Raw genomic sequence first — 23,472 nt, 5'->3', positions numbered from 1 at the left:
GTCCTAACAGACCATAGGTGGCCACAAGAATCGAATTCTTTCCCATGCGTGGCTGAGGCCACCGCCAGTCCCGGTGCCCCCCCACCTTGAGTGTGATTTGTTGACCTCGCAGGAAGCAGAGACCCCACTACCAACCACCCCGGGTCTTCCACACCTGTCTGAGGTCCCACTGTGGATCATCACAAGATGAGTGTCCTGGTGTCTTGGGATTGCCCAGGTAAACCCTTCAGCCAGGGGGCGCGCCAGGCTCTATGCGCACGATGGGCGTGGCCTCGAGGCTGGCGCAGGTGGCCTGGTCGTCCAGGTTCTGGCGACAGGTTGCGCAGCCTCTGCAGTGCTGGGCAACCCGGGCGGGCGGTGTCCCGCAGGGACCCAGGGATCGTGTCCGAAGCCCCGCCTGCAAGGTAAGCGCCACCTTCCCGGGGTGCGGCAGGCAAGCAAGTGGCCGGCGGTCGCCCCGCCTTGTTCCTGTAGTGACCCAGAGCCGCGGCCCTCTGCACACGGGGCTCCGCGCGCCGCTGCCGCCTCCACCGCTGCCTTTCCCCTGAGCCCACCGTCCGCTTTCGGTGCGCGCCGGGCCCGTCGTCGCGTTCCAGGTCCCTCCGTCCCAAGCGCCACCATGCACTCGCTCTTCAGGAAGAGAAACAAAGGCAAATACAGCCCAACAGTGCAGACGCGGAGGTGAGGGGGCGTCCTGGGCTAGGATGGGGGAGACCTAGAGCGGAGCCAGGAGTGGGGATGCGTGGGGACGCTGTGCGAAGGTTCCTCTGTAACTGGAAAGTTCTGCTCTGCTGGGATAGGACCGGTGAGAAGGCAACAAGAGTGACGGGAGGGACTCCTATAGCCCCCATGATGCGCTACTTTGGGGGCCTGGATGGTGGAGACTTGAGTTTGAAGTACAAGGTACTGACTGCACACGAAGCTGTGGGTTTGTCCTGAACTTGGAATCTCGGTCGTGAAACGTTGTTTCCACCCTGGGACTCGGAAAATAAGCTGTGTGTAGGATGGTCCCCTGAGGAAATTGTAGACCGCGCAGGTGCTGCTGATGGCGTTGGGCTGCGAGATGTGGTGGCTCCAAGGGTGAGCCACCTGTCCCCGCCTGCCTGCGCTAGAGCACTCGGAGGTCGCGGTGGGCCCTGGGGCCCCGGGGCCAATGCTAAGGCATTCTCGGGCTCTCTAGATTCCCGCTCGGCCCGGCTGGGTGGGGACAGGCCAATTTCTCACTGCGTGATTTCTCAGGGGTGTGGCTCCTGGCGCTTCCCTACCCCCCCCCCATCCCCGAAACTGGCCGCGTCTGCGATCCCTGGGTTCTCAGGACCGCCCGAGAAGCGAATGACAAGTCTTGATGTGTCTGGATGGAGAGACAGCCCACGTCGGTTTTGATAAGCCTAATGTATTCATTCGCTTAATAACCGGTTTGGGGGAGACTGGTGAAGCTTCTGAGATTGAGGGAGGAGTGAAATTCGATCCTCTGTCTTGGCACCCCTCTAGGGGAAGTGGGGAGGGTCCCTCCGAACAACTTGAGGCAGATGAGAAGTGACCTGGTAGAGAGGCTCAACACCTGGCTGCGCTCCTCCCCCTGGCCATGAACAGATCGTCCCCGCTCCCCAGACTCGAGATGGAGGCAAGACAGGAGATTGTGGCCCAGAGCTTTCCCACTGACTGTTTCTGCCTTTCAGCCCAGACCCGCCTACTGAGACAGGTGCCCTGGCCTATGGCTTGCATATTCATACGTTTTCAGAAATTCTGCTTTCCTGTAGTTCCACTGAGGGGCTGCTTGAGGCTCAGAGTAATTTCTTCCCTTGTTCTGCCGTCCCCTCCCCTCTTCTGCCTTCTCCTCATCAACCATGTCTTTCAGCCTTTCACAACCCCAAAGGCTGGGCAGGGCTCTTCATACTGTTCCTCTGTGGCTGATCCAGCTGGCTGTCAGAACCAGTTGGGGTCCCATCCAGTCCATGGGCGGCTCTCTTGAGTATTGCACAATCCGACACTCCGTGCCAGTCCCACAAGGGGTCAGGCCCCTGTGGTCCTCAGCAGGAGGAGAGTCACACATCAGGAGCTGGGCCAGGCCCCACCCTCACACTCCCAGCCCTCTAGACTGGAAGGCCTGGGCTTGGACCTAACAGCAAAGGCAAGAGAGCAGAGAAGGGAAGAAGGTTCTCCATCCTTTCCAGTCACAGGAGCTCGATGCTCTGAGAACCTGGTGGTTAAGTACCAGAGCACTGCCTTCCTCCTGGTCTAGGCAGCCCCACTTAGTCTTTGGCAGGCAGCTTTGGCCATGCACCTCAACTTAGAGGTCTCTGGGGTCACCCAGCCCTGAGTAGAGACCAGACACTTCATGGTTTCCTAGCCCAGGGTGCCACTGTCCCCAACCCCTTGCTGGAGGACTAGCTCCTGATCAAACTGTGGGGTAGGGCAGCCTAATGCCTATTTTGTCTGTCTGTCTGTCTGTCTGTCTGTCTCATCTTTTTTTTTTTTTTTTTTTTTGAGACAGGCTTTTGTTATGTAGCTCGGGTTTGCCTTAAAACCACTGTGTAACTCAGCCTAGCCTTGAACTCCATCTTCCTGCCTGATCCTCCCCAGAGCTGGAGATTACAAGAAACTCTGCAGCACTGGCTCACGCCCAGCCAGCCTTGTGTGTGTGTGTGTGTGTGTGTGTGTGTGTGTGTGTGTGTGTGGTTGCTGGCCATAGGGAGTACTCCCATAGTTATCGCTGCATTCTGAGTTCTCCATGGCTCCTCTGTTGTTGTCTGAGGGACGGCGCAATCCTGGAGGAAGGAGGCGGTAGGGGAAGATGGGTAGGAACTCAGGTCCAGGGAAGCCTTGCTGCTCATCCTGGTTTTGCTACACCAGGGCAAAACTCTGAACCTCAGTTTCCCTGTCTGCTAAGTATTTCAGTGGAGTGAAGGGCTCGAGAAGCAAAGTCCCAGCATACCAGAAGTACCCAAGTTATTCGTGCCTTCCCAAGCTCAGGGGACCCAGCAGCCTTGAGTCAGGACCTTTATGCCCAGGCAGCCAAATCCCTGTCAGAGAACAGAGATGCCCCCTACCTGTTTGTTTGCCTTTTAGCAGATGACATGGGTTGAGGGGTTCTGGGCAGGGTGTGAACCCCGCTGCTCCTGTCACCCTGGTTCCTAATGACAGGTGTGGAAGTTGGTGTTCACACCTGACTAATGACAGGGTCAAGCTTGCTGGTACAGGTCACTGAGGATAGCATCTAGACTAACAGGAAGGTACTGTACAGTACATGCTTGCACCCTGTTGGCTGTGCAACTTTAGTGAGGGGGGTTCTTGATCTCTCTGAGCCACTTTCTCCCCTGGAATGGGGATAACAGAAAATGAAGTAACACAGAGAAAGGGGTGAGAACCAGAGGAACCATCAACACACGAGGGTGGTGGTAATGTTGATAAATAAACAAATGCAGGGGTGTGTGGCTGGGAGTGTAGACCGGTTGATAGAATACTTGGCCTGGCATCTATGAAGCCCTAGGTTTGATTCCCAGAATGATGTAAAAGCAGGCTTGGTGGCACATGCCTGTCACCCTGGCACTTGGGATGTGGAGGCAGGAGGGTCAGAAGTTCACCACCATTCCTGTTGACACAGAAGAATAGAAGCCAGCCTACGCAGCATGAGACCCTGTGTGAACACACATGAATGCAGAGGATGCGCCTACTCTAATCCCATGAACAAACCATGACATTCCTGTGGGTGGAGCAAAGCTGAGGGAGGAGACCTGGACAACTCCTGGCTCTCAGTTGCTGGCGTCACGAAGGGGAGATTAGATGAGGTTAAGCTTATTAAACACAGGTATGACCATGTGACTGATAGGTCAGAACGGGTCTCCAGCTCACCCACTCTGTGTTCTGGAATAGTGAAGAGCATGAGGCTGTCAGGTCAGAGTGCCTCAGGGAAGTCTTCCTGGGAAGGTGTCTGTGTCCGAGCAAAGTAATTAAGACCTGGCTTTGGGGTCAGACTTGAATCCGAAGACAAAACGCTTGGCCTTGATGGATGGTCTCCATGAGTCCCAGACCAGCCAGGTCTACATCAGAGAAGTATCCCATCTAAAAACAGAACTGATCTCACATGCCCACCTCCAGTACTGCCCACCTCCAGTACTGCCCACCTCAGCCTGTCCATCACAGCCTCTCCCAGCCCCGTCCAGTCTGCTTGCAAGAAGGCTGTCTTAGTTACTCACTGTGTGACCAAAGGCCTGACAGATGCTACTTAAGGGAGGAAGGGTTTACCTCACAGTTCTAAGGGAACCGCCTGCGGGGAGGCAATGGTGGCCGGAGCATGAGGCAGCTAGACACCTTGTCTAGACACCTGAGGGAGCAGAGATGGATGGATGCTGGCGCTCAGCTCCCTCTTTCCTTTTAATTCAGTCTGGGACCCCACCCCGTGGGATGGTGCTGATTATACTTAGGATAGGTCTTTCCACTTCAGCTAACCCAATCTAGAAACTCCTTGCCACGTATGCCCAAAAGTTTATCTTCAAAATGATGCTAGGTCTTATCAATTTTATAATCAAGAGTAACCATCACAAATGGTCCCGCCCCAGTGGGAGGAGCCTGTGTGTAAGGAGGGGACGAGCAAGAAGAATGTCTTGGGGCTCACTGACCATCTTGTTATCTAAGAGCAGTGTTTGATGTCCACTGGGCATGAGTTCAAGCCCCATGTGCCTCCCCTGAGCTTTGTGACCTTGAGGAGATCACTCCCGTGTCTCTGAACCTCAATTTCATCATTTGAGTAGTAGGATCAGTGTTACAACCCCCAGTCGGAGCAACTACTGGGTGGATCAGCAAAATGACTGTGTGATAGGTCCAGCCCTGGCTCATTCTCAGAGGAGGTAGCCACCACACACTGTTAGGAGGGACATGGTCCTAAGTGGAGAAGCCTGCCAGGCAGCAGACTCAGGTAGGCTATGCAGAAACCCACTGACACATAACAGCTGGAGGGAGAATGATTTAGGGGAGGGGGAGGGTCTGTCAGCAAAACATACCACCCCCTAAGAACCCACCACTTCCCTGCACCTGCCGAAGAAGGGCAACGTGGCTGGAATATGGTAAGGTGTCGGTCTGACCTCATACCCACCAGATGGGCTGGGTCTCACTTCCCAGAGGCAAACACTGAAGCTGAATGTAAAGGCACCACCCTGGGCTCACAAGAGGACTCTGCGGGAGCCCAAGGGTTCTGGAGGGGAAACCCCACCCCCGTGCCTGAGGATGGTGGCAGTGCAGTCCAGAGACTCTCCATCCGGGTGGCCAAATGTTGACTCTAGGGCTTCAGACTCTGCTACTACCCAGTTCCATTTTTAAATTACTTACTTAATTAATTGATTTGTAGGGTTGGAGGGAAGAGTGTTTAGTCAGGGTCTTAAGCTACTATGTGGCTTACGGTGTCCTTGAACTCACCATATATCCCAGGCTGGTTTCAAACTCATTCTGTAGCCCAGGCTGACCCCCAATTAACTACATAGCCCATATCAGCTTTGAACTCCTGACAGTTCTTCTGCCTAAGTTTCCCACGTGCCTTTAGGAGCCACCATATCTGAGTCTCTCCAGATCTCTGTGCAAACCATTTTGGCAGATGAAGAGATCTAGGACAGAGCTGGGCTCAGCCTGTGGGAAGCACTGCTAAGGATTCAGGCGCTGACAAGGATCAGCCTCGGGAGAGAGGGGGACGCATAGCTCAGCCAACTCAGTGTTAGTTACTACCCAAAGCTGAGGGGATAGGAATCAACCCCCCCACCAGGGTACAGCAACCCCCTGTAGGCGTGTGGGACCTCCCTGGCACCATCTGTGCCCTCCTGCCTGCCTCAGCCTGTCTAGGCAGCTGAAGAGAGAACTTGCCTCAGGGCTTTGTTCTTTCTGCTTTTTCACTCACAGCCTTCCAAGCCTGAGAGGCCTCCTGTTGCCTTGTCCTCCCTTAAATGGGTCCCCACTGCTGCCTCCAGAACTCACTGAGAAGACTGAGCAGTGTGCCCTACCCCCATCCAGTCTCTGATCTGCACTAGGGAGGGGGCAGAATAAATGGCAGGGTAACAGTGAAGGGGACTAGGTACTGAAATATAAGAAGGAGGGGAGATGGGAGCATCTAAGCAGAGCCTGGGGGCTGTCAGGAGACGGACTGATAAAGATCCTTTCAAACTGCTATTTTAAGAGACACATTGTATTCTCACCGGGATACATTTTGCTGAGCAGGCAAAGCAAGTGGATGAAAGGTAAGAGACAATGTTAGTAGGTTTAAAAAAACAGCAGCCAGGTGTGGTGAGGTGGACCTGCAGTCCCAGCACTGGAGAGGCCAAGGCAGAAAGACCGTGAGCTCAGGGACAATCTAAGCTCCATAATGAGACCTGATCTCAAAACAAAAGCAACTAACAGCAACAATGAAAACAAAAAAAAACAAAAAGCAATTTTATTTCTTACATTTGGATGTAGACAAACAGATGTATTAAAAATATGAATGGTGGGCTAGGGAGATGGTCAGCAGTTAAGAACATGTGATGCTATTACAGAAGACCCTGGTTTAGTTCTTAGTACCACATGGTGGTTCACAGCCTAATGCAACTACAGTTCCTGGGGGTGCAACACTCTTTCCTGACCTCCTTAAGTATCAGGCAAACTTGTGGTGTATAGAAGTACATGCAGGCAAAACATCCACACACATAAAAATAATAAAATGTCAAACTAAATAAAATTATATATTCCTTAGAGGGGTACTGCAAGACAATTGATATAAATGACCTTTTTTTTTTTTTTTAAAGAGAATCTGCAGTGAATATGGCCATGAAAGGGTACCCACTAAGTCCTGGTGGCAGATATAAGGGTGACTACTTCTTTTTGGTACCATTCTGCTAGCCCAAGCCCTATGTTGGGGGCCACTTTTTATCCTGCACTAGTGCCAGCTCATGTAGGGCCACATGGCACTTTATCTTAGCGGCTCCATGTCGCCTCTAAGTACTCAGGTGCGGTCCATTCCACACCTTCTGTCCTGGATGGTCCATGACTGCTCCAGAATTTTGCTTTCACACACTGTCCTCCACCACCTGGAAAAACATGTCTCCACAATCATTAACTTATCAAACAGGTTTATATGTTAAATTCTCAATCCACAGTCCCTCTACACAATAAGCCTACAACCAGTTGACAAAGATATAAACTGTCCACTTAGATAAGATAAAATGACCCATAGAAACCCTTAGGAATAATCATAACAACCTTATCCATCTAGAGATGTGCTAAGAGAAACATCCATGTCTGTTTCCATGTTGCCTCCTCCCAAATCCTCCTGCCTCCTCCTTCCAAGACTTTTCCCCGCCTACCTTTCCTTCTCTTCCAATGATAAGCTGGGCCCTCCCTGTTATATAATGACATCATCCTACACAACTGGGTCATGATGACATAACTCTAACTCAGAATGACATTCTAATGGCCAGAGGCACCATAGTTAGCTTGAGCCCTGTAAATACTATAGGAAACTTCAAGACTATATTCATGACTTGACCTTTGTGTGTCTGTAATGAGAAGTGGAGGCCTGGAAGCCAGGAGGTGGGTGGCCTTCCCTGGGCAGAGGCAGTTCAGGCCTTAAAAATAGAGCAGGAATTACTGCCCCAACAACCCACACCGTGTAGGGTTGACTTCCCCAGGATTAATAACTGGGTGTGGGGGAACTGACTGATTACCACAGAAGTTTTTAGTAGGGAAAGTATCGGTCAATTGGCTAATCAATCTGGTATTTATTGAACATCGCCTGTATGTGGCTTTCTCTTAAGACTTCCTTCTGGTGGAGACTTGGGATTTTTTTCCATGCATCCGTGTTGAGCAGCTTTAATAGTTGCTGTGTTTCCTTGTTCTCAGCCCTGGCTGTATTTCAGAATACCCTGAGGAGGTCTACCAGGATATATCTTATCTCAGACAAATTAAATCAGAACCTTTAGAGGCAATTGCCTCTGTCCCTGGGCTGTGCAGTCAGGAGTATTCACAGTCGATATTGATGTCATGCTCTGTCCTGTTTTTAGGAATGTGTAGATTATACACATAATTTATAATCTACATCCCTATTCAGTGGCAGCTTCCTGGAATGTTACCTTCTGTTCTTTTATTTTCATCTTGCCTGTGTCACATAGTTATAGGTATATCTTAATATGTTGTGCAAGCCAGGCTTGTGGTGCACACCTTTAATCTCAGTACCTGAAAGGCAAACACTAGTGGATTTTTGTGAGTTCCAAGGAGGGAAATCTATCTTTAGACAGATAGGATCTCATGTAGCCCAGGCTGGCCTTGAACTTTTGATATAAAGATTACCTTGTACTCCTGATCCTCCTTACTCCATCTCCCAAATTCTGAGATTACAACATCATGCCCAAGTTATAAGGGCTGACAACTGAAACCACCAGGCTTTATGCATGCTAGTCAAGCATTCCACCAACTTGAACTAGATCCCCAGTCCCTTAATTAGAGAGTTTAACTCAGTTATGTTTATTGTAGTGACCAATGTGTGTGGACCCACTCTGCTGCTTTGCCATTTATAGTGTTTCCCTTTTTTCATTTCTCTGTTCTTTACTCGTTCTTTTATTGGACTGAGTTATATTTTCCACAACTAAGTTTAGATCAGAAGAGCACCTGTAATCCTAGCACTCAAAAGGCTGAAAGCAGAAGTTTACAAATTGAAGATCAGCCTGGTCTACAATAGTAAGAATGTTTCTCCAAACAAACAAACAAACAAACAACAAGTTGGATTAGGAGGCCTGAATAGGACTAATGAGGCTGAAAATACCCTGGTCTAGGTAATCTTCCTAATTATAATCATTGGGGTGTTTTCTTAACACTCCCTAATAACCTATAAAGTTTAGGACAATAAAGATTTACTCATCTTTAGGGTGGGCCCTTCTGTAACCCTTAATTCTAGAGCTTGCATAAGTTTGGGGCTCAGGATATAGGCATTAATTAGACCAGGCATTTTATGGTCTGTCTACAGTTCATGTCTCCAGGGGCTTATGGTCAAAGTCCTGTCCCCAGGGTCTGTGACAGGAAGAGGGAGATGGCAAGGAGTTAGAAATGAAATGTATTGAGCTGTTATCGAATGTCTAGGGAGTACCTGCTGGGCTGCTACAGTTATTAGTGTGGACATTTACTGACCAGTCTAGGTTGTGCACAGGTTAACTCCTTCTCAAAATGGTTCCTAATAATAATAACTGCATTAAAAAGCAAAAAATGCAAAAGCTGCAATATTCTATCACAAAGACATGCAGACGTGATAAGAGAATTTGAGACCCCCACCACCGCAGCCTGCTCTGAAGCACAGCATTCCACCCCAGTGTGAGCCAATAACATCCATCTTGTCAGGTGGCCTGAGGGTCAGAGAGGGAGCCTGTGTCATCACTGGGTGGGGTGTGTGACCCAGGTTCCTGTGTTGCTGGTTTTTTGCACTTGAAAGTCTTGTTCAAAGGGACAGGTGCGGAGTCCCTTGTGGTCACATCTAAAAGAGTGACTCAGCTTGGTTTACCATCACTGATTGTCACCTTGCCTGTTACCTGGGATTAATGTACTGAGTAGGGTACCAACAAGATGTCAATTACCCTGACACTCCTGGAGGTGACTACCTCACCCATCTGTCCCGAGTGTCTCTTGTCTCTTTGTCTGGGGTGGGGTGGGTTAGGGTTAGTATTGATGTCCCCCTTGGACTGGGGAGCTTACTTCGGAGCCTGGCTGCTTAGATTCAAATCCTGAAACTATAATTTCTCAACTGTGTGACATGGCCAGGTTTCTTGAATCTGCTGTGCCTCAGATAACTTCATCTGCAAAGAGATGTGGAAGTTGCTGATGTCCTATGAAGTATCTTCTCAGTTCAGTGCCTGCTGATGGAGCCCCAAATTTCAGCAATAGAGAGGCTGAGGCAGGAGGATCATCAGCTCAAGGCCAACCTGAGCTACATAATAAAACCAAACCCTGTCTCAAAAAACAAACAAACAAGCAAAACCAACCACCAACAACAAAACCCATCCCCTTCTCAATAAAACCAAACTCAGAAGAGGGTTGAGGAGGCATGTCTGTCAGTAAAGCATTTGTCTCACAAGTGTGAGGACCTGAGTCCAATCCCCGTAGCACGGATCAAAAGCTGGGTGTAGTATCTTTCGTCCCTCCCGTAGTCCTGAGGATAATGAGAAGTATAAAATGAAAACAATGGCCTCCTGGAAGCATTCTGGCGGGCTAGCCTGGATTACTTAGTCACGTCCCAGGTTACCAGTGGCCTTGTTTCAAGTAACAATAGGTGGGAGGCAGCTAAGAATGACAGCAGAGACAACCATGGACATATGGGGATACTCATATGCTCTTACACACACACACACACACACACACACAAATACACACATACACACACACATACACACACAAATACACACATACACACACACATACACACACAAATACACACACATACATACACACACATACACACACATACACACAGACACACACACACACACGTACACACATGCATTCGCAATAAAATACAATGTGCACAAGTAGGGGCTGGGTATATGGCCTGGTGAGTAGAGACGCTTGCCACCAAGTTTGATGACCTAAGTTTGTTCCTTAGGACCTACATGATGGAAGGAGAACCAATTACTTCAGAATGTCCTCTAATCTCCAAACACGCATGCGTTCATACACATAGAATAAATAAAATGTAGTAAAAGGGAAAGAAAAAGAGTTCAGCCCCAGTAACCCTCCTCTGCCACCTGCCCCAGGTCCTTCAGTTCTAATGAATGGCACATGAAAGGGCTGAGTAGGCAGTGGGCACCCAGTGCGTGCTCCCTAATTCCTGACAGCCCAGGCACGCTCCAAGTCACTATTTAGAGGAGACCAGGTTGGAGGCTCTGCCACACCCAAGTCCTGATGCCCCTCAGAGCCAATGAGCTCACCTCTGACTCCAGAGGCAGGTGGGACACCGAGTTGTGAGACTTTGAGAGCTAGACAGCAGAAGGCTCTGAGAAGGTGGATGGTTCCAGGAAGGGGTCTGCACTCCCATATTCCAGCCATTCCTCGTCAGGTTTCCCCATCTGCACACCCAGCACACACACTCACCAAGACCCAATTAACATCAAAAGGGAGGAACTGAGGCAGGACCAAGGGCTGGTACATGGAGACTGACGAGGGCCTAGGGCTGTGGCAAGAATGGAGTGCTAACCCCTCCACGCCTCCCAGGTCCCACCTCCACACAAGGAGAGGCAGGGTGACATGCTAAGCAGCCAGGGACACCACCAGTGGAGAGAAGGCCTCTCCAGGGCTACTGGGCAGCAACTGGCTCTCAGAGCATCTGGTCTTCAGAAAATGCTGTTCTCCCAGCCTGGGGACAAGCCAAGTCCCCACTGCCGCTATGTGTCCTGGGATGTCTGGATACCTCTTAATGCACCGTCTGACCTTCTACACTCCAACTTAGGCTTGGCAAGGCTGGATCATTTGGGAGACAGGTTGTCAAGGACATAGCATCAAAAGTGTGCATGTATGCGTGTGTGTGTGTGTGTGTGTGTGTATGTGCATGCATGTGTGTGTATGTGTGTGTGTGCATGCATGTGTGTGTATGTGTGTGTGTGTATGTGTGTGTGTGCATGCATGTGTGTGTATGTATGTGTGTGTGTGCGCTCGAGCAAGTGCGTGAGTGCGCGTGTGTTGGGGTGGAGGAGAGTCCAGGGAGAAACAAACCCTTATTAAGTATCCATAGGTGCCAGATCCTGAGTGAGGCAGAGAGATGCTCATCTTCATCCCAGCACTACTCAGAGGCCCCGGAACCTCCTGGAGTCCTCCTCCACACCTACCCCCACCCCCACTGTCCAGGCCATGCAACTTCCATGTCAGCCTCAGAAGACTTCGTGTGAAAGAGTGTGAGGGCCCCCCGGTGGTGCAGGTGCTCTATCCTAACTGTCACCACACGACGGATAGGACAACTAACCCTCAAAGAAACCATGTCTCTGGCAATGCAGCAAGAGAGGAAGGACCCAGGCGTTTGACTGGCCTGTGTGCATAACGAACAGCTCTGCTCCCCTTCTCCCCCCACCCCCACCCCCAGCTTCAAAAAAGGGACTAGTGACCGCTGCATAAAGTTACAGTTGTTCAGGGGCTCAGCAGGACAGGTATGTTCTCTCAAGATACCCATGTTCCTCCTTACCCAAGCAGAGTGTTTGTGTACACCCAGTGAATGTTCCCGTTCCTGTCTCCCCAGATGGATGTCGTTTTCACGTGTACTGACAAAATTATGGGCTGTCCTGGCCGTGCTGTGAAATCACACAGCACTGGGCTTTTAATTCCAATCTCCCACTTTTCAAGTCCTGTCAGAGCCACCGAGAGTCCCCAGCATAAAGCAGGCAGGGCTGGAGCTACTGAACTTCTAGCAGTTGGTGTCTCCCTGCCCTGCCCCCTAGGTTGCTCTGCTCCAGATACTTCCTAGACACACAAAGAGATACCTGTTCCTGCTCCTGTCCCCAGGAAGCTTTTATCAGGCCCTCGTGTTCCCAGACACAGCCCTGGAGCTCTGCCTTAGTTAGGGTTACTATTACTGTGGTGAAACACCGTGAGCAAACAACTTGGGGAGGAAGGGGCTCATTTGGCTCACACTTCTGCATCATACTCCTTCATGAAGGAAATCAGGACAGGAACTCATACCGTACAGGAAGCTGGAGGCAGGAGCTGGTGCAGAGGCCACGAAGGGGTGCTACTGACTGGCTTGTTCCCCATGGCTTACTCAGCCTGCTTATAGGACCCAGGACCATCTGCCTAGGGATGGCTCCACCCACTATGGGCAGGGCCCTCCCCCCATCAATTACTAATTAAGAAAAATGCCTTCCAGGCTTGCCTGATTATCGAGACATCTTTTAAATTGAGGTTTCCTCCTCTCAGATGATTTAACTAGCCAGCCCAGGCTCCAGGAGGCACCCGGCACCCTCCCAGCCAGCCTGCCCCCACTTTCCCCACCCTAGGGACATAAGAAGACCCCACTGGGCTTGCAAGACCCCCTTGGTAGGCAGTCCCAACCCACAGCCAGACCTGGGCTGAAAGGGCCATTTCTGGGGCCTTTGAAGTCCTGGACCCCATTCTAGACTCTGTTCCCTTACATACTATGGAGGAATCCGAGCCAAGACTGTGAGGTGGCATTTCTTAGGCCTCAGCAGTGCCTCCTTCCTGGCTGCCACAAATGGGTATCTGGTGGCCTTCACTCAGCCCCTCTCAGTCTTCAGGAAGCACAGAAATATAGAAGGGACCTGTCCCTTCAAGTGCAGTGCGGCTTTGCTCGAAGTTCTCCAGCTTCCTTGTTTGATGTCACTGTGGTCCCGGGGTCCTCAGTGCCCTTCTGTCAGCCAATCGAGGTCTCCACCTGGGCATGTGTGTGGCTTCTATGGGCACCAGTGTCAGCCTTAATTCCATTTCTAATGACAACTTTAGGGGGGAGGGACAGCGCAGAGAAACAGTGACCCCAGGACCGTGGTTACTACTGAGCCTTACTGAGGTGCCAAGACACCCACAAGCCACCAGGAGCATGCCGAGTGCCCTCTGTGTGGCCAAGCAGACAGTAGTGCCCCAACCGAGGAACACAAATGACCACAGATCTGCTGTTGGATGCTGCTCTGAACCCCCACCTCAATCCTTCAGCCCCATAAACAAATCTCAGTTCAGATGTCAGATGCAACCTTTAATTGAGCAGCAGGATGTATTGATCCCATTGAAGGGATGATGCAACTGAGGGCTATTAGTTGAACAACTCACTGGGCGTAGTGGTACAGGTCTGTCGCCAGAGCTAGTGGGGAAACTGAGGCAGGGGGATTCGAAGTTCAATCCTGGCCTGATTGCGGAGTGAGTAAAGGCTAGCCTGACTGCAGAGTGAGTCAAGGCTAGCCTGTCAACTTTGACTCTGTCTCTGAGTAACTAAAAGGAAGGCTGGGGCTGTAGCACAGATCACAGTATTTGCCCGGGAGGTTTAAAGCCCCGGCTTCAATCCTCAGTACAATCGCTGATGCAGCTAGACTCTGAGCCTATCGGGTTCCAGACACAGATCTTTCCCCTCCACAGCTGTCCCCCATGTGACCCTGGGTGGTGCCTCTAATTCTGAAGTGACCGGGGAAATGGGCAGATAGGGTTGATGGCATCCGAGACACCTTCAAATGACAATGTCTACCCGACTGCTCACACCCCTACTAACTTCTGGGCACAGAAGTGAAGGCTGGGCATGCGCTCTCTGTGGGGTTCTGGGGTGGGTGGCTGGGAGTGCTTTGGTGTCTCTAGACCAATCCGGTGGTTGCCAACTGTGGGTGGGACAGGACTGGAAAGGACTGTATCTCAGCCTCCATCAAGGCCACCAAGAGCGGGATGCCCCGTGTGGTTGGTTCTTCAGTGAGATGAAAAGCCCAACCTGCCAGGCCTGTTCCCAGGCCCCTCCCGGTGCTCTCTGCTCCACCCCACATTCCTGAGCTGCTGGCCTGGAACACTGCAGCCCTCACAGGGACACGCGGCCATCTTTCTCTTACTCAGACCCCAAGCCCAAAGAGGAAGAGCACAGGACGTTCCAGACTTTTCTGTGAAGCAGGGTAAATGCTGCCGTGCTGGGGAGGTAGCTCGGCAGCTGGGAGCTCTGACTGTTCTCCCAGAGGACCTCAGTTGGATTCCTAGAACACCACACCGGCTCACAACGGTCTGTAACTCTGGGTCCAGAGGATACAACACCCTCTTCTGGCCTCTGTGGGTGTTGTACATCTGCGGAGCACAGACAACATGCAATCAAAACACACGTACACCTAAAATAAGTAAATAAATTTCAAAAGCAAATTAACATAAGTAATGCCACTTACTTTAGAGGGCAGTAGGATTCCTTTGCTCTCAGCAGTGGGCTGGTGACAGAATGCTCTGGAAGCATTCTCTGGCATCTTCCAGGTACCTGGGGTTGCCTGACCCTGAGAACAAACCAAAGTCTGAGAGTTCATGTATATCACCAAACATGGTGACGGGCCATAGCTCAGCACACTATAGCCACCTCCCGGCTGTGGGAGCACCAGCCACGTGGCTGGCGGTTTGGCTTCTTAGGGTTGGCAGGTCCACCGATGGCTCCTTTCAGCTTCTGGCTTCTGCTGCTCAGCCTGGCCTTGCCTCTTGACCCCTTAGGGCCTTGTGTCTGTCGCCCCCACCCCGACCCAAGAATGCCTGAAGGAGCCTGCAAGTGTAGCCAGAGGGGGAGTGTCTGCACCAATCACAGCCTCACACTCTAATGAGGTGGTGTCCACAACAATCACAGCAATCCCTCTGCTCAGCCATCTAGGAAGTGCTTCCCTCTACCTGGGTAGACAAGGTTACAGGTGAGCTCCAATTCACTGAAGCTTGAGATAGCAAAAGATGTCATGCAAACTTCAGGGCTGGGGTGTTAGGGCTTTGATCGATGTGTGTATCTCTAAAAGTGTCTACAGACTGTACTAGTCAGCTGGTCCTGGTATGAGGGCAATCCCTCTGGCTATTTGACTGACAGCACTTCTGCTCAAGACAGACGGGGCAGCAAGCCAGAGTCCAGCAGCTGCCAATTAGCGAGCCGAACCCCAGACTCACGTAACGATTCTTGTTATTATTTTTCTGTTTGCTGACTTTTTTTTCCCCCTGAGACAGCCTCACACTAGAATTCTGATCCAGACTGTCCTTGAACTTAAAATAATCCCCCTGCCTCAGCCTCCGAGAACAGATGTATGAAGCTGTGCCAGTCTAGCCAATCTTTTTAGGAAGAGCTTTCTTTCATGAAACAAAATGAGCTGAGTCCGAAACTCACTCCGTGGATCCGACTCCTGGGGTTTAGTGTGTTCATAGCCACGTACAGTCAGTGGCACATGTAATTCTAGAACAGTATATCACACCCAATCCCCAGTGCACCCCTCCCAGCACACACCATTCCTGAACCATCTCCTGGGCCAGTCCCCAGCCTCATCTACTTAGTTTTTTTACCCCGGGGAGTTCCTCCACCTGGCATTGTACATCCTTGTGTCCAGCGATTCTCCGATCCTCTGTCTCTGGCATCTTTCCCTGAGCGTCTTGTTAGCAAGGCTCATCCTTGCTGAAGCAGGTGTCCGAGCTTCCCCTGTATTCTGGCTGAGCCACAGAGATGGGTGACATCTTATCTACTTGTTGTTCAGGTTGTTTCAACTTCTCATATGTTATGAATGATGTCGGGCAGACAGAAGCCACATTAACTCTCTCTTGGGTTTAGACCCAGGAGGGAGGACTCGTTGGGCTGAATGGCAAGTCTACATTCAGCCGTCGTTTTATTTATTTGTTTGAGACAAGATCTCACTGTAGGTCTGGAACTCACTATGGAGACCAGGCTGGCCTTGAACTCACAGAAATCTACTGGCTTCTGCCTTCTAAGTGCTGGGATTAAAGGCATGGGCCACCACATCTTGTGTGTGTGTGTGTGTGTGTGTGTGTGTGTGTGTGTGTGTGTGTGTGTGTGTGTGAAAGAAAGAGAGAGAGAGAGAGAGAGAGAGAGAGAGAGAGAGAGAGAGAGAGAAAGAGAGGATCTTATGTAGCACAGGCTGGCCTCCTATTTGCTACATATTGGAGGATGACCTTGACCTCCGGATCTTCCTCCTGAGTGTTGGGATTACTGGTGGTGGTGATGGTGGTGGTGGTGTGTGTGTGTGTGTGTGTGTGTGTGTGTGTAGTCACAAGAGTCCACCTTGAGTCCTCTATCACTCTCTGCCTTGTTTCATTGAGACAGGGTCTCTTAATGAACCTGAATGTCTCTCTTTCCATCTCCTTTTGTCTCTGTTTGTCTCTGTCTCTCAGATAGGCCGGCACCTTCCTCAGTGCTGGGGTTACGTAGGTGTGTGATACCACTCCAGCTTTTACACAGGGACTGAGGTCTGAATTCAGATCCTAACCGAGCCATCTCTCTAATCTAGCCCTTCTCTCTTTGAAGACAGGGCCTCAGATAGCCCAGGCTAGCCCCAAAATTGTGTAGCCTTAAACTCCTGACGCTGCAGTCCTGCGTCCCGAGGGCTGGGATTGCAGCAAGGGGAACACCTGGTTTATTTATGGGTTCACCCTTTTCCACATCTGTGGACCATTTCACATTCTTGCCAGCGGCTCATGAGGCGGGGTGATCTCTCCATGTCCTTGTAGCAACTAATTTTGAAGTAGATACAGGTGTGGCAGTTTTGAGCACATGACATCTTAAACCAATCCATTAACTATGTGCTGTGTGCTACAAGGCCCATAAGACTGTCAAATAAAGATGTCCAGGGGTGGACTCTGGGGACTGTCTCAGTTGGAATCCTGGCTCTGTCAGGTAATTACTGTGTGACTTGGGAAAGGTTACCTAACCTCTCTGTTCCTCATTTTCCACATCTATGATGTTGGGATAATAATATGATTCCCCATCATGCTAATTGCAGGGTTCTAAGAAGATAAGGTCAGAAGGGAGTCGAAACCTGGCATGCAGAATGTCGGTGTCAGCGCCTACTGTTAGCATAATGCGTGTTGTTGCCCTGTGTTGGGTCATGTGGCTTTTAGAGCATCCATCTGGGTAGCAGTCGGCGTTAGGGGGAGAACGGCTGCTCTCTGTTCACAGGCTGTGTGACTCTGGGGGAGTGTTTTGACATCTCTGAGCCTTGTTTATCTCACCCACAACTTTCCACACACGCCTCCCTGAGTCTTGGTGTGAAGTTGGTACAGATGTCTGGCCAGACAAGCAGGATGCCCTTGTTCTCATCATCCTCACCCAACAGGTAGAGAAACTGAGGCTCCCGGGGACGAAGGCAGCATTCCTGCCTGCAGCTGTCCGAGCCCCAGCTGGCCCCTCTTGGTTGTTCCAAGCTCTGAGTCAAACCCTGCATGCTAAACTCTGTTGGGACAGTGATGGAGTCCAGCAAGTGACCAACCTGTGACAGGCTGACTGAGCATATGGGACAGTTTTTCTGAGGCAAGGTGGAAGGCAAATAACAGGCAGGAGGAAGTTGGGGAGAGCCTCTCTGTCTCCAGATTCGGCCCACAGGAGGCAGGAGAGCAGAGAGCAGGGACCTCGATCTCCTAGTCTGCCCAGCTGAGGATCAGGGAAGCTGAGTGGATCCTGACCCGGCCTCTCTAGAAGCTCAGCTTATCCCTCCTGACCTGGCTTCTGCATGAATTGCCCCCATTCTGATCCCTCTTGGTTCACCTCTCAGACAGGGATAGAGTTTCTCAGAGCCACATATGTATAGGCTTGTGACTTCATCTGGCGGCAGGGTGTGTGTGTGTGTGTGTGTGTGTGTGTGTGTGTGTGTCCCAGCCACCTAAACTGACAGAGGTCAGTTCATGAGTGACTTACAGAATGAGGGGTCCTGGGCCTCTCTTTGGGAAAGTGCTGCTTTCTTGGTTGACTCAGCAGAAAAGGTAGCCTGGATCTTGTTCAGTGTGAGCCGTCAGCCCACTGCCCTGGCCTGTCACAGGGCAGGCCCTTGGGCAAGCGGAGGAGGTGGGCGGGCACACTCATAATCGCCTTTGCTACTATCATTTCTGCCCCCGGCTTTGCTCACCTCGTCAGTACCTGCCATGCTGGTCCCGACCACTGGTGGGTATCCAGGTCCCTAGGAGAACCTGAGAAACACACAGCGATAGAACGCAGTGTCCTAAGCCCTGGCGACCTGGACTCCAAGGTTTACAGCAATGCACAGAATCCTCAGTATCCCTGCCTTCTACCCCTGTCTAATCCAAAGAATGTACCCAGGACTACGTTTCTTTGTAGCTTCTCTTTACTGAACGTTCTGGCCAAGACCCCAAACTCATCCACAGTTCTCAAAACCCACTTACATACACAATGGAATATTATTCATCTGGGGAAGGAGCAGAGTTGTCACAGAGACTGGGACAGGGATGGGTCTCCCAGACACAAGGAGAAGCCGGCCATGAAGGGCTGCAGATAAAAAGCCAAGCATAAGACGCACACAGGTAGAGTGGTGGTTGCAAGAAGGAGAGGGGATGGAGAGGTTGGAAGCAGATGCTAAGGAGCATGAGAGTTTGGGGATGGCAAACATTCTTCAGTCAGACAGTGGCAATGGTGGCCATAGTCTATACTGAAACCCGCCTACCGTGTGTATATTTTCAGTGGGCGGAACTAATGGAGCGTGAATCAGTCTCCAAACCTATACTGAATTTGGCACTGTGACCTGCACCTGTTACATTGTTATCAGCCAGCCCGCCAGGTCTTCCGCTCTATTGAAATTGTGGGTGGGGGAGGAGCTATACAAGGGTAGGGCTTTAGCGTTGACAAGGCTCCAATCCCTAAATGACTGACAGCAGATGGCTGTGGTCTCAGGAACAGCAGCAAAGTGCCAGCCCAAGTCCCCAGCCTTGGGCAGACCTCCAGTTGAGGACCTTTAGCCCTTCAAGTGTTACGGATCTTTTTTCGGTTTTGGTTTTCACGATTCCGGTGTAGAACCTAGAGCCGTGTTAATGCTAGGGTATCACCGCCTGATCTTCTGCCCACTTTTTGCTTCTGATTTTGAGGCGGGGTCTCACTAAGTTGCCCAAACAAGCCTTGAACTTACTGTGTAACCCTGTCAGGCTTTGAATGTGTGATCCTCCTACCTCAGCCTCCCAAGTAGATGGAATGGCAAGCCTATACCACCAGGCTCAGCCATATTCCAACTCAGGCAGGCCTAGGAAAACAGAATCCCAGGGGCTGGAGAAATGGCTCAGTGGAGAAATGGTTAAGAGCACTGATTGCACTTCCAGAGGTCCTAAGTTCAGTTTCCAGTAACCACATGGTGACTCACAACCATCTGTAATGAGATCCGGTGCCCTCTTCTGGTGTGTCTGAAGACAATTACAGTGTATTCATAGAAATAAAAATCAATTTTTAAAGAAAGAAAAGAAAACAGAATTCCTCAGCTCCTGACAGCCTAGTACTACAGGACTCTGTGGCCTAACATTACAGCTGCCTTTGTTTCTTTTGTCATTGTTGATCACTGTTCTGTGGCTTAATGTCTTCTATGTCAGGACGTCTGGGGTCCAGGGTATCTGAACCCATCACGGTACACCCTGCATGCAAATGAAGCTTCCCGTTTGCACCAATCACAGCAGTCTGGATAGACTATCAGGAAAAGTGCCCCCTCCTCTGGCTTGGCTAGGAATAGTTCTAGGGTCATCTTGAGTTCACTGAGGTTTGTGACATCCAAAAGTCTAATGCATAACTGTTTCAAACAGGTCTGACAGCAGCTGCGCTCCGGCGCCATGACAACCAGCTGTGGTTGTCATGCGGTTTATTCACGGTGTCTGTGGGGTGCAGGGGACAGAGCTAGCATAAAGGCAGCCCTGCTGTCTGTCTGACCGTCTTTTTGCATGAGGCAGCCAGGGCAGCACAGACGGGCCATGCTCAACATCTTTGCATATTTCCTGGATCATGTGCATTGGCAGTGCCTGCGATAAGAACCCATAGGGCTGTCGACGGTGCTTTAAGTGTTAAATGCTTCATCTTGCCAAGTGCCACAGGAAGAGCTGAGTCCCCCCCCCCCCCCCCCCCATCTATCTCAGTTCCAACATGGGTGGCTTGAGTCAGTGGTGGACGCCAGCCAACACAGAGAGGCCAACCCCAGTGGAAAAAATAAAAGTCTCGTGTTGTGACAACACGGCAGAACAGGACCTTTAAATCCAATGGACAGAGTAGAGGCTGATCCCCCTGCCCTGTACATTCTTCGTGTGTTAGTGGCTTCATCCTGTGGGGACAGGCTAACTCCTGGAAGTCTGGCTGGGTTGGCAAGTCCTGTCTGGAGCCTAGGGAGGGGCCAGCCTGGGAGGCTGGAGGCTGGGCTGGCACTGAGTCCTACCTCCGTGTTCCTTCCATCCGCAGCATCTCCAACAAGCAACTCTCAGATCTGATTGAGCAGCTACAGAAGAATGCGGACCAGGTGGAAAGGAACATTGTGGACACCGAGGCCAAGATGCAGAGTGTGAGTACCAGCTTTCCCTACCGGGGCCTTCTCCATCTTGGTCTTCACCCAGGAATGTGGTCCCAGACTCACCCACATCCCGACTTTGTGGTTGCTACAAGCACAGCTCTTGGCTGAGGAAAAGACCCCACCAGCCCAGTGCCTCAAGGATGCTGAGTTCCTGCACTGGGAGAAAAACTGATGGTGGTGACTTGGTAACCTAGTAACAGTTCCTTGGCTTACACTGTCCTCAAGGAAGATGAAAAGCTTCTCCTGGACGGAGCTTCACCTGGGCGGAGCTTCACCTGGGCGGAGCTTCCCCTGGGCGGAGCTTCTACTTGTGGAGGTGAACTCTTAGGGGTCTAACTTAGGCTAGGATCTGCACTTGAACTCACTGAGTTATCTCTCCACTGTACGACTCCCTCTCAGAGGGTAGAAGCACTCACCTAGTTATAGTGTCTCAGGTTCCAGGAAACCTAGCAAGTTCCACTCAGACACCAGGGCATTCTCCCAGCATACCTCCAATACCTGGACAATTCCTTCTCTGCTGGGGAATGCATATCTCTTCCCCATTCTCTCTCCCGTCCCGCCGGAATCCCATTGCTGGGGGTGAAACCCAGGACATCAGCATGGGGCATGCTAGGCAAGTCCTCTTCTGGCCTCTGGATGAGGTGCTAAAAGAATTGGGGACTAGTCAGGGACAGCTAGCCCCAGGAGTGGCTGCAAGTACAACCGCTGAACTGGGCCAAGAAAGTAAACAGGAAAGCCCGGCTACATTTGACTCTCAGAGCGCTGTGCGCCTGAGTGTCAGTGGGCCCTGGTACTGATTCCGTCGACTTAAGCTCTCGTGTGGGTTGTTGTTTGTCTGGAACTAAAGTGTAGCCAGGAGCTATGCTTCATCTGGTACCTTAGTCACCAGACAACCAAGAGCCAGCACCGAGCAGTGTGGGACGGAGGGTTGGGAAGTCACGGTTCACCAAGCTCCGCTGTTGTCTCTAGCCTCTGCTGTGGCTGCTTCTGCCTCCACAGCCTTCTCTGGGAGACCAGGTGGACAACCCCAGGGCCAGTCTATAGATAGCCCAGAGTACTCAGAGGATAGGGTGGGGCGGTAGGTGGCAAGTAAGGTTACTGAGGTCAGGAAGCCAGGGAGGTCCTGGCCCAGGATGGCCCTGCAGGGACTGAGGAGTCTCCTACCTGGGACCCTTGAGCGCTGATCCCCAGACTACATCCCTCACCTCTCAGAGTACCTGTCCCCTCCCAACATGCCTCTGGGATTTTTTTTCCTACTATCCCCTCTCCAGGTACCCAGCAATGGTGTTTTGTTTGTTTTCTTTCCTTAATGAAAATCATTTTGTTGGGATGTGTCTGTTTCTTCTTACAACCAGAATAGTGTGTGCTCATTACTAACATTTTTAAACAATGTGTTACGGGAAACTAGAATCCATCTTCAGAGACTTCCACTAGCCCTAAGCCTTCAGGGCTAGGCTCAGCCTTCTGTTGTGTGTGCACTGGCACATGTGTGTGCATGTACGTGTGTGTGTGTGTGTGTGTGAGAGAGAGGGGGGGAGGGAGGGAGGGAGGGAGAGGGAGGGAGGGAGAGAGGGAGGGAGGGAGAGAGAGAGAGAGAGGGAGAGAGAGAAAGAGGGGGGAGAGAGAGGGAGAGAGAGAGAGAGGGATGGAGGGAGAGAGAGAGGGAGAGAGAGAAAGAGGGGGGAGAGAGAGAGGGAGAGAGAAGGAGGGAGGGAGAGAGAGGGAGGGAGGGAGAGAGAGAGGGACGGAGGGAGATAGGGAGGGAGGGACGGAGGGAGAGAGGGAGAGAGGGAGAGAGAGAGAGAGGGAGGGAGGGTGGGACGGAGGGACGGAGGGAGAGAGGGGAGAGAGAGAGAGAAAAAAGAGAGAGGGGGAGGGAGAGGGAGGGAGAGAGAGAGGGAGGAGGGAGGGAGGGAGGGACGGAGGGAGGGAAGGAGGGAGAGAGAGAGAGAGAGAGAGAGAGAGAGAGAGAGAGAGAATATGCAGGCTCAGGCTTGCTTTTCTGTCTGCCGGGGAATGACTGGAACAGTAACAGCCTGCCTGTGCTCGTGCACGTGTGTTCATGTGCACGGGAACATGGACATGTATGCAGTGCTGGGTACAGAGCCCCGGACTGTGTGTACCTTAGGCAGGTGCTATACCACTGAGCAACACCCCATCCCTAAGCTGCTCTATTTTTTTCTTTTCTTTGTTTTGTTTTGTGAAGACAGAGTTTCTCTGTGTAGGCCTGGCTGTCCTAGAACTCAATCTGTAGACCAGGCTGGCCCCAAACTCACAGAGATCAGCCTGCCTCTGCCTCCAGAGTGCTGGGATCAAAGGCGTGCACCACCACCGCCCGGTTCTGAGCTGCTTCTTAATTTCAACAGAACAAAGTTTAAAAAACACAGCAGTCACTTTTTGAAGAGTGCATGGGCCAAATCATCTCCTTCCTTTGTCCTTTCTTCTCCCTCCCCTTCCCCCTCCTTTTCCCCTTCCTTTCTTTTTCTCGTTTGTAGAAGGTATTGTTATATTT

At 51.3% G+C, this 23,472-nt stretch overlaps 1 protein-coding gene across 1 annotated transcript in view; it reads left to right on the top strand.

Annotated features, from left to right (window-relative positions):
- Positions 1-549: 549 nt before the first annotated feature.
- PPL (periplakin) overlaps positions 550-23,472 on the top strand; it is a 47,043-nt gene continuing 24,120 nt past the window's right edge. Inside the window, exons 1-2 of the mRNA XM_080942206.1 lie at positions 550-681; positions 20,852-20,951. Of these exons, the coding sequence (XP_080798332.1) occupies positions 620-681; positions 20,852-20,951 (162 nt within the window). The 5' untranslated portion in view covers positions 550-619. The remainder of the gene's footprint in view (positions 682-20,851; positions 20,952-23,472) is intronic.

This window comes from Micromys minutus (genome assembly GCF_963924665.1).
Source record: "Micromys minutus genome assembly, chromosome: 31".
In the NCBI taxonomy this organism is placed as follows: Eukaryota; Metazoa; Chordata; class Mammalia; order Rodentia; family Muridae; genus Micromys; species Micromys minutus.
Note: the sequence above shows the minus strand (reverse complement) of the source record. Positions and strands in the feature narration are given on the sequence as shown.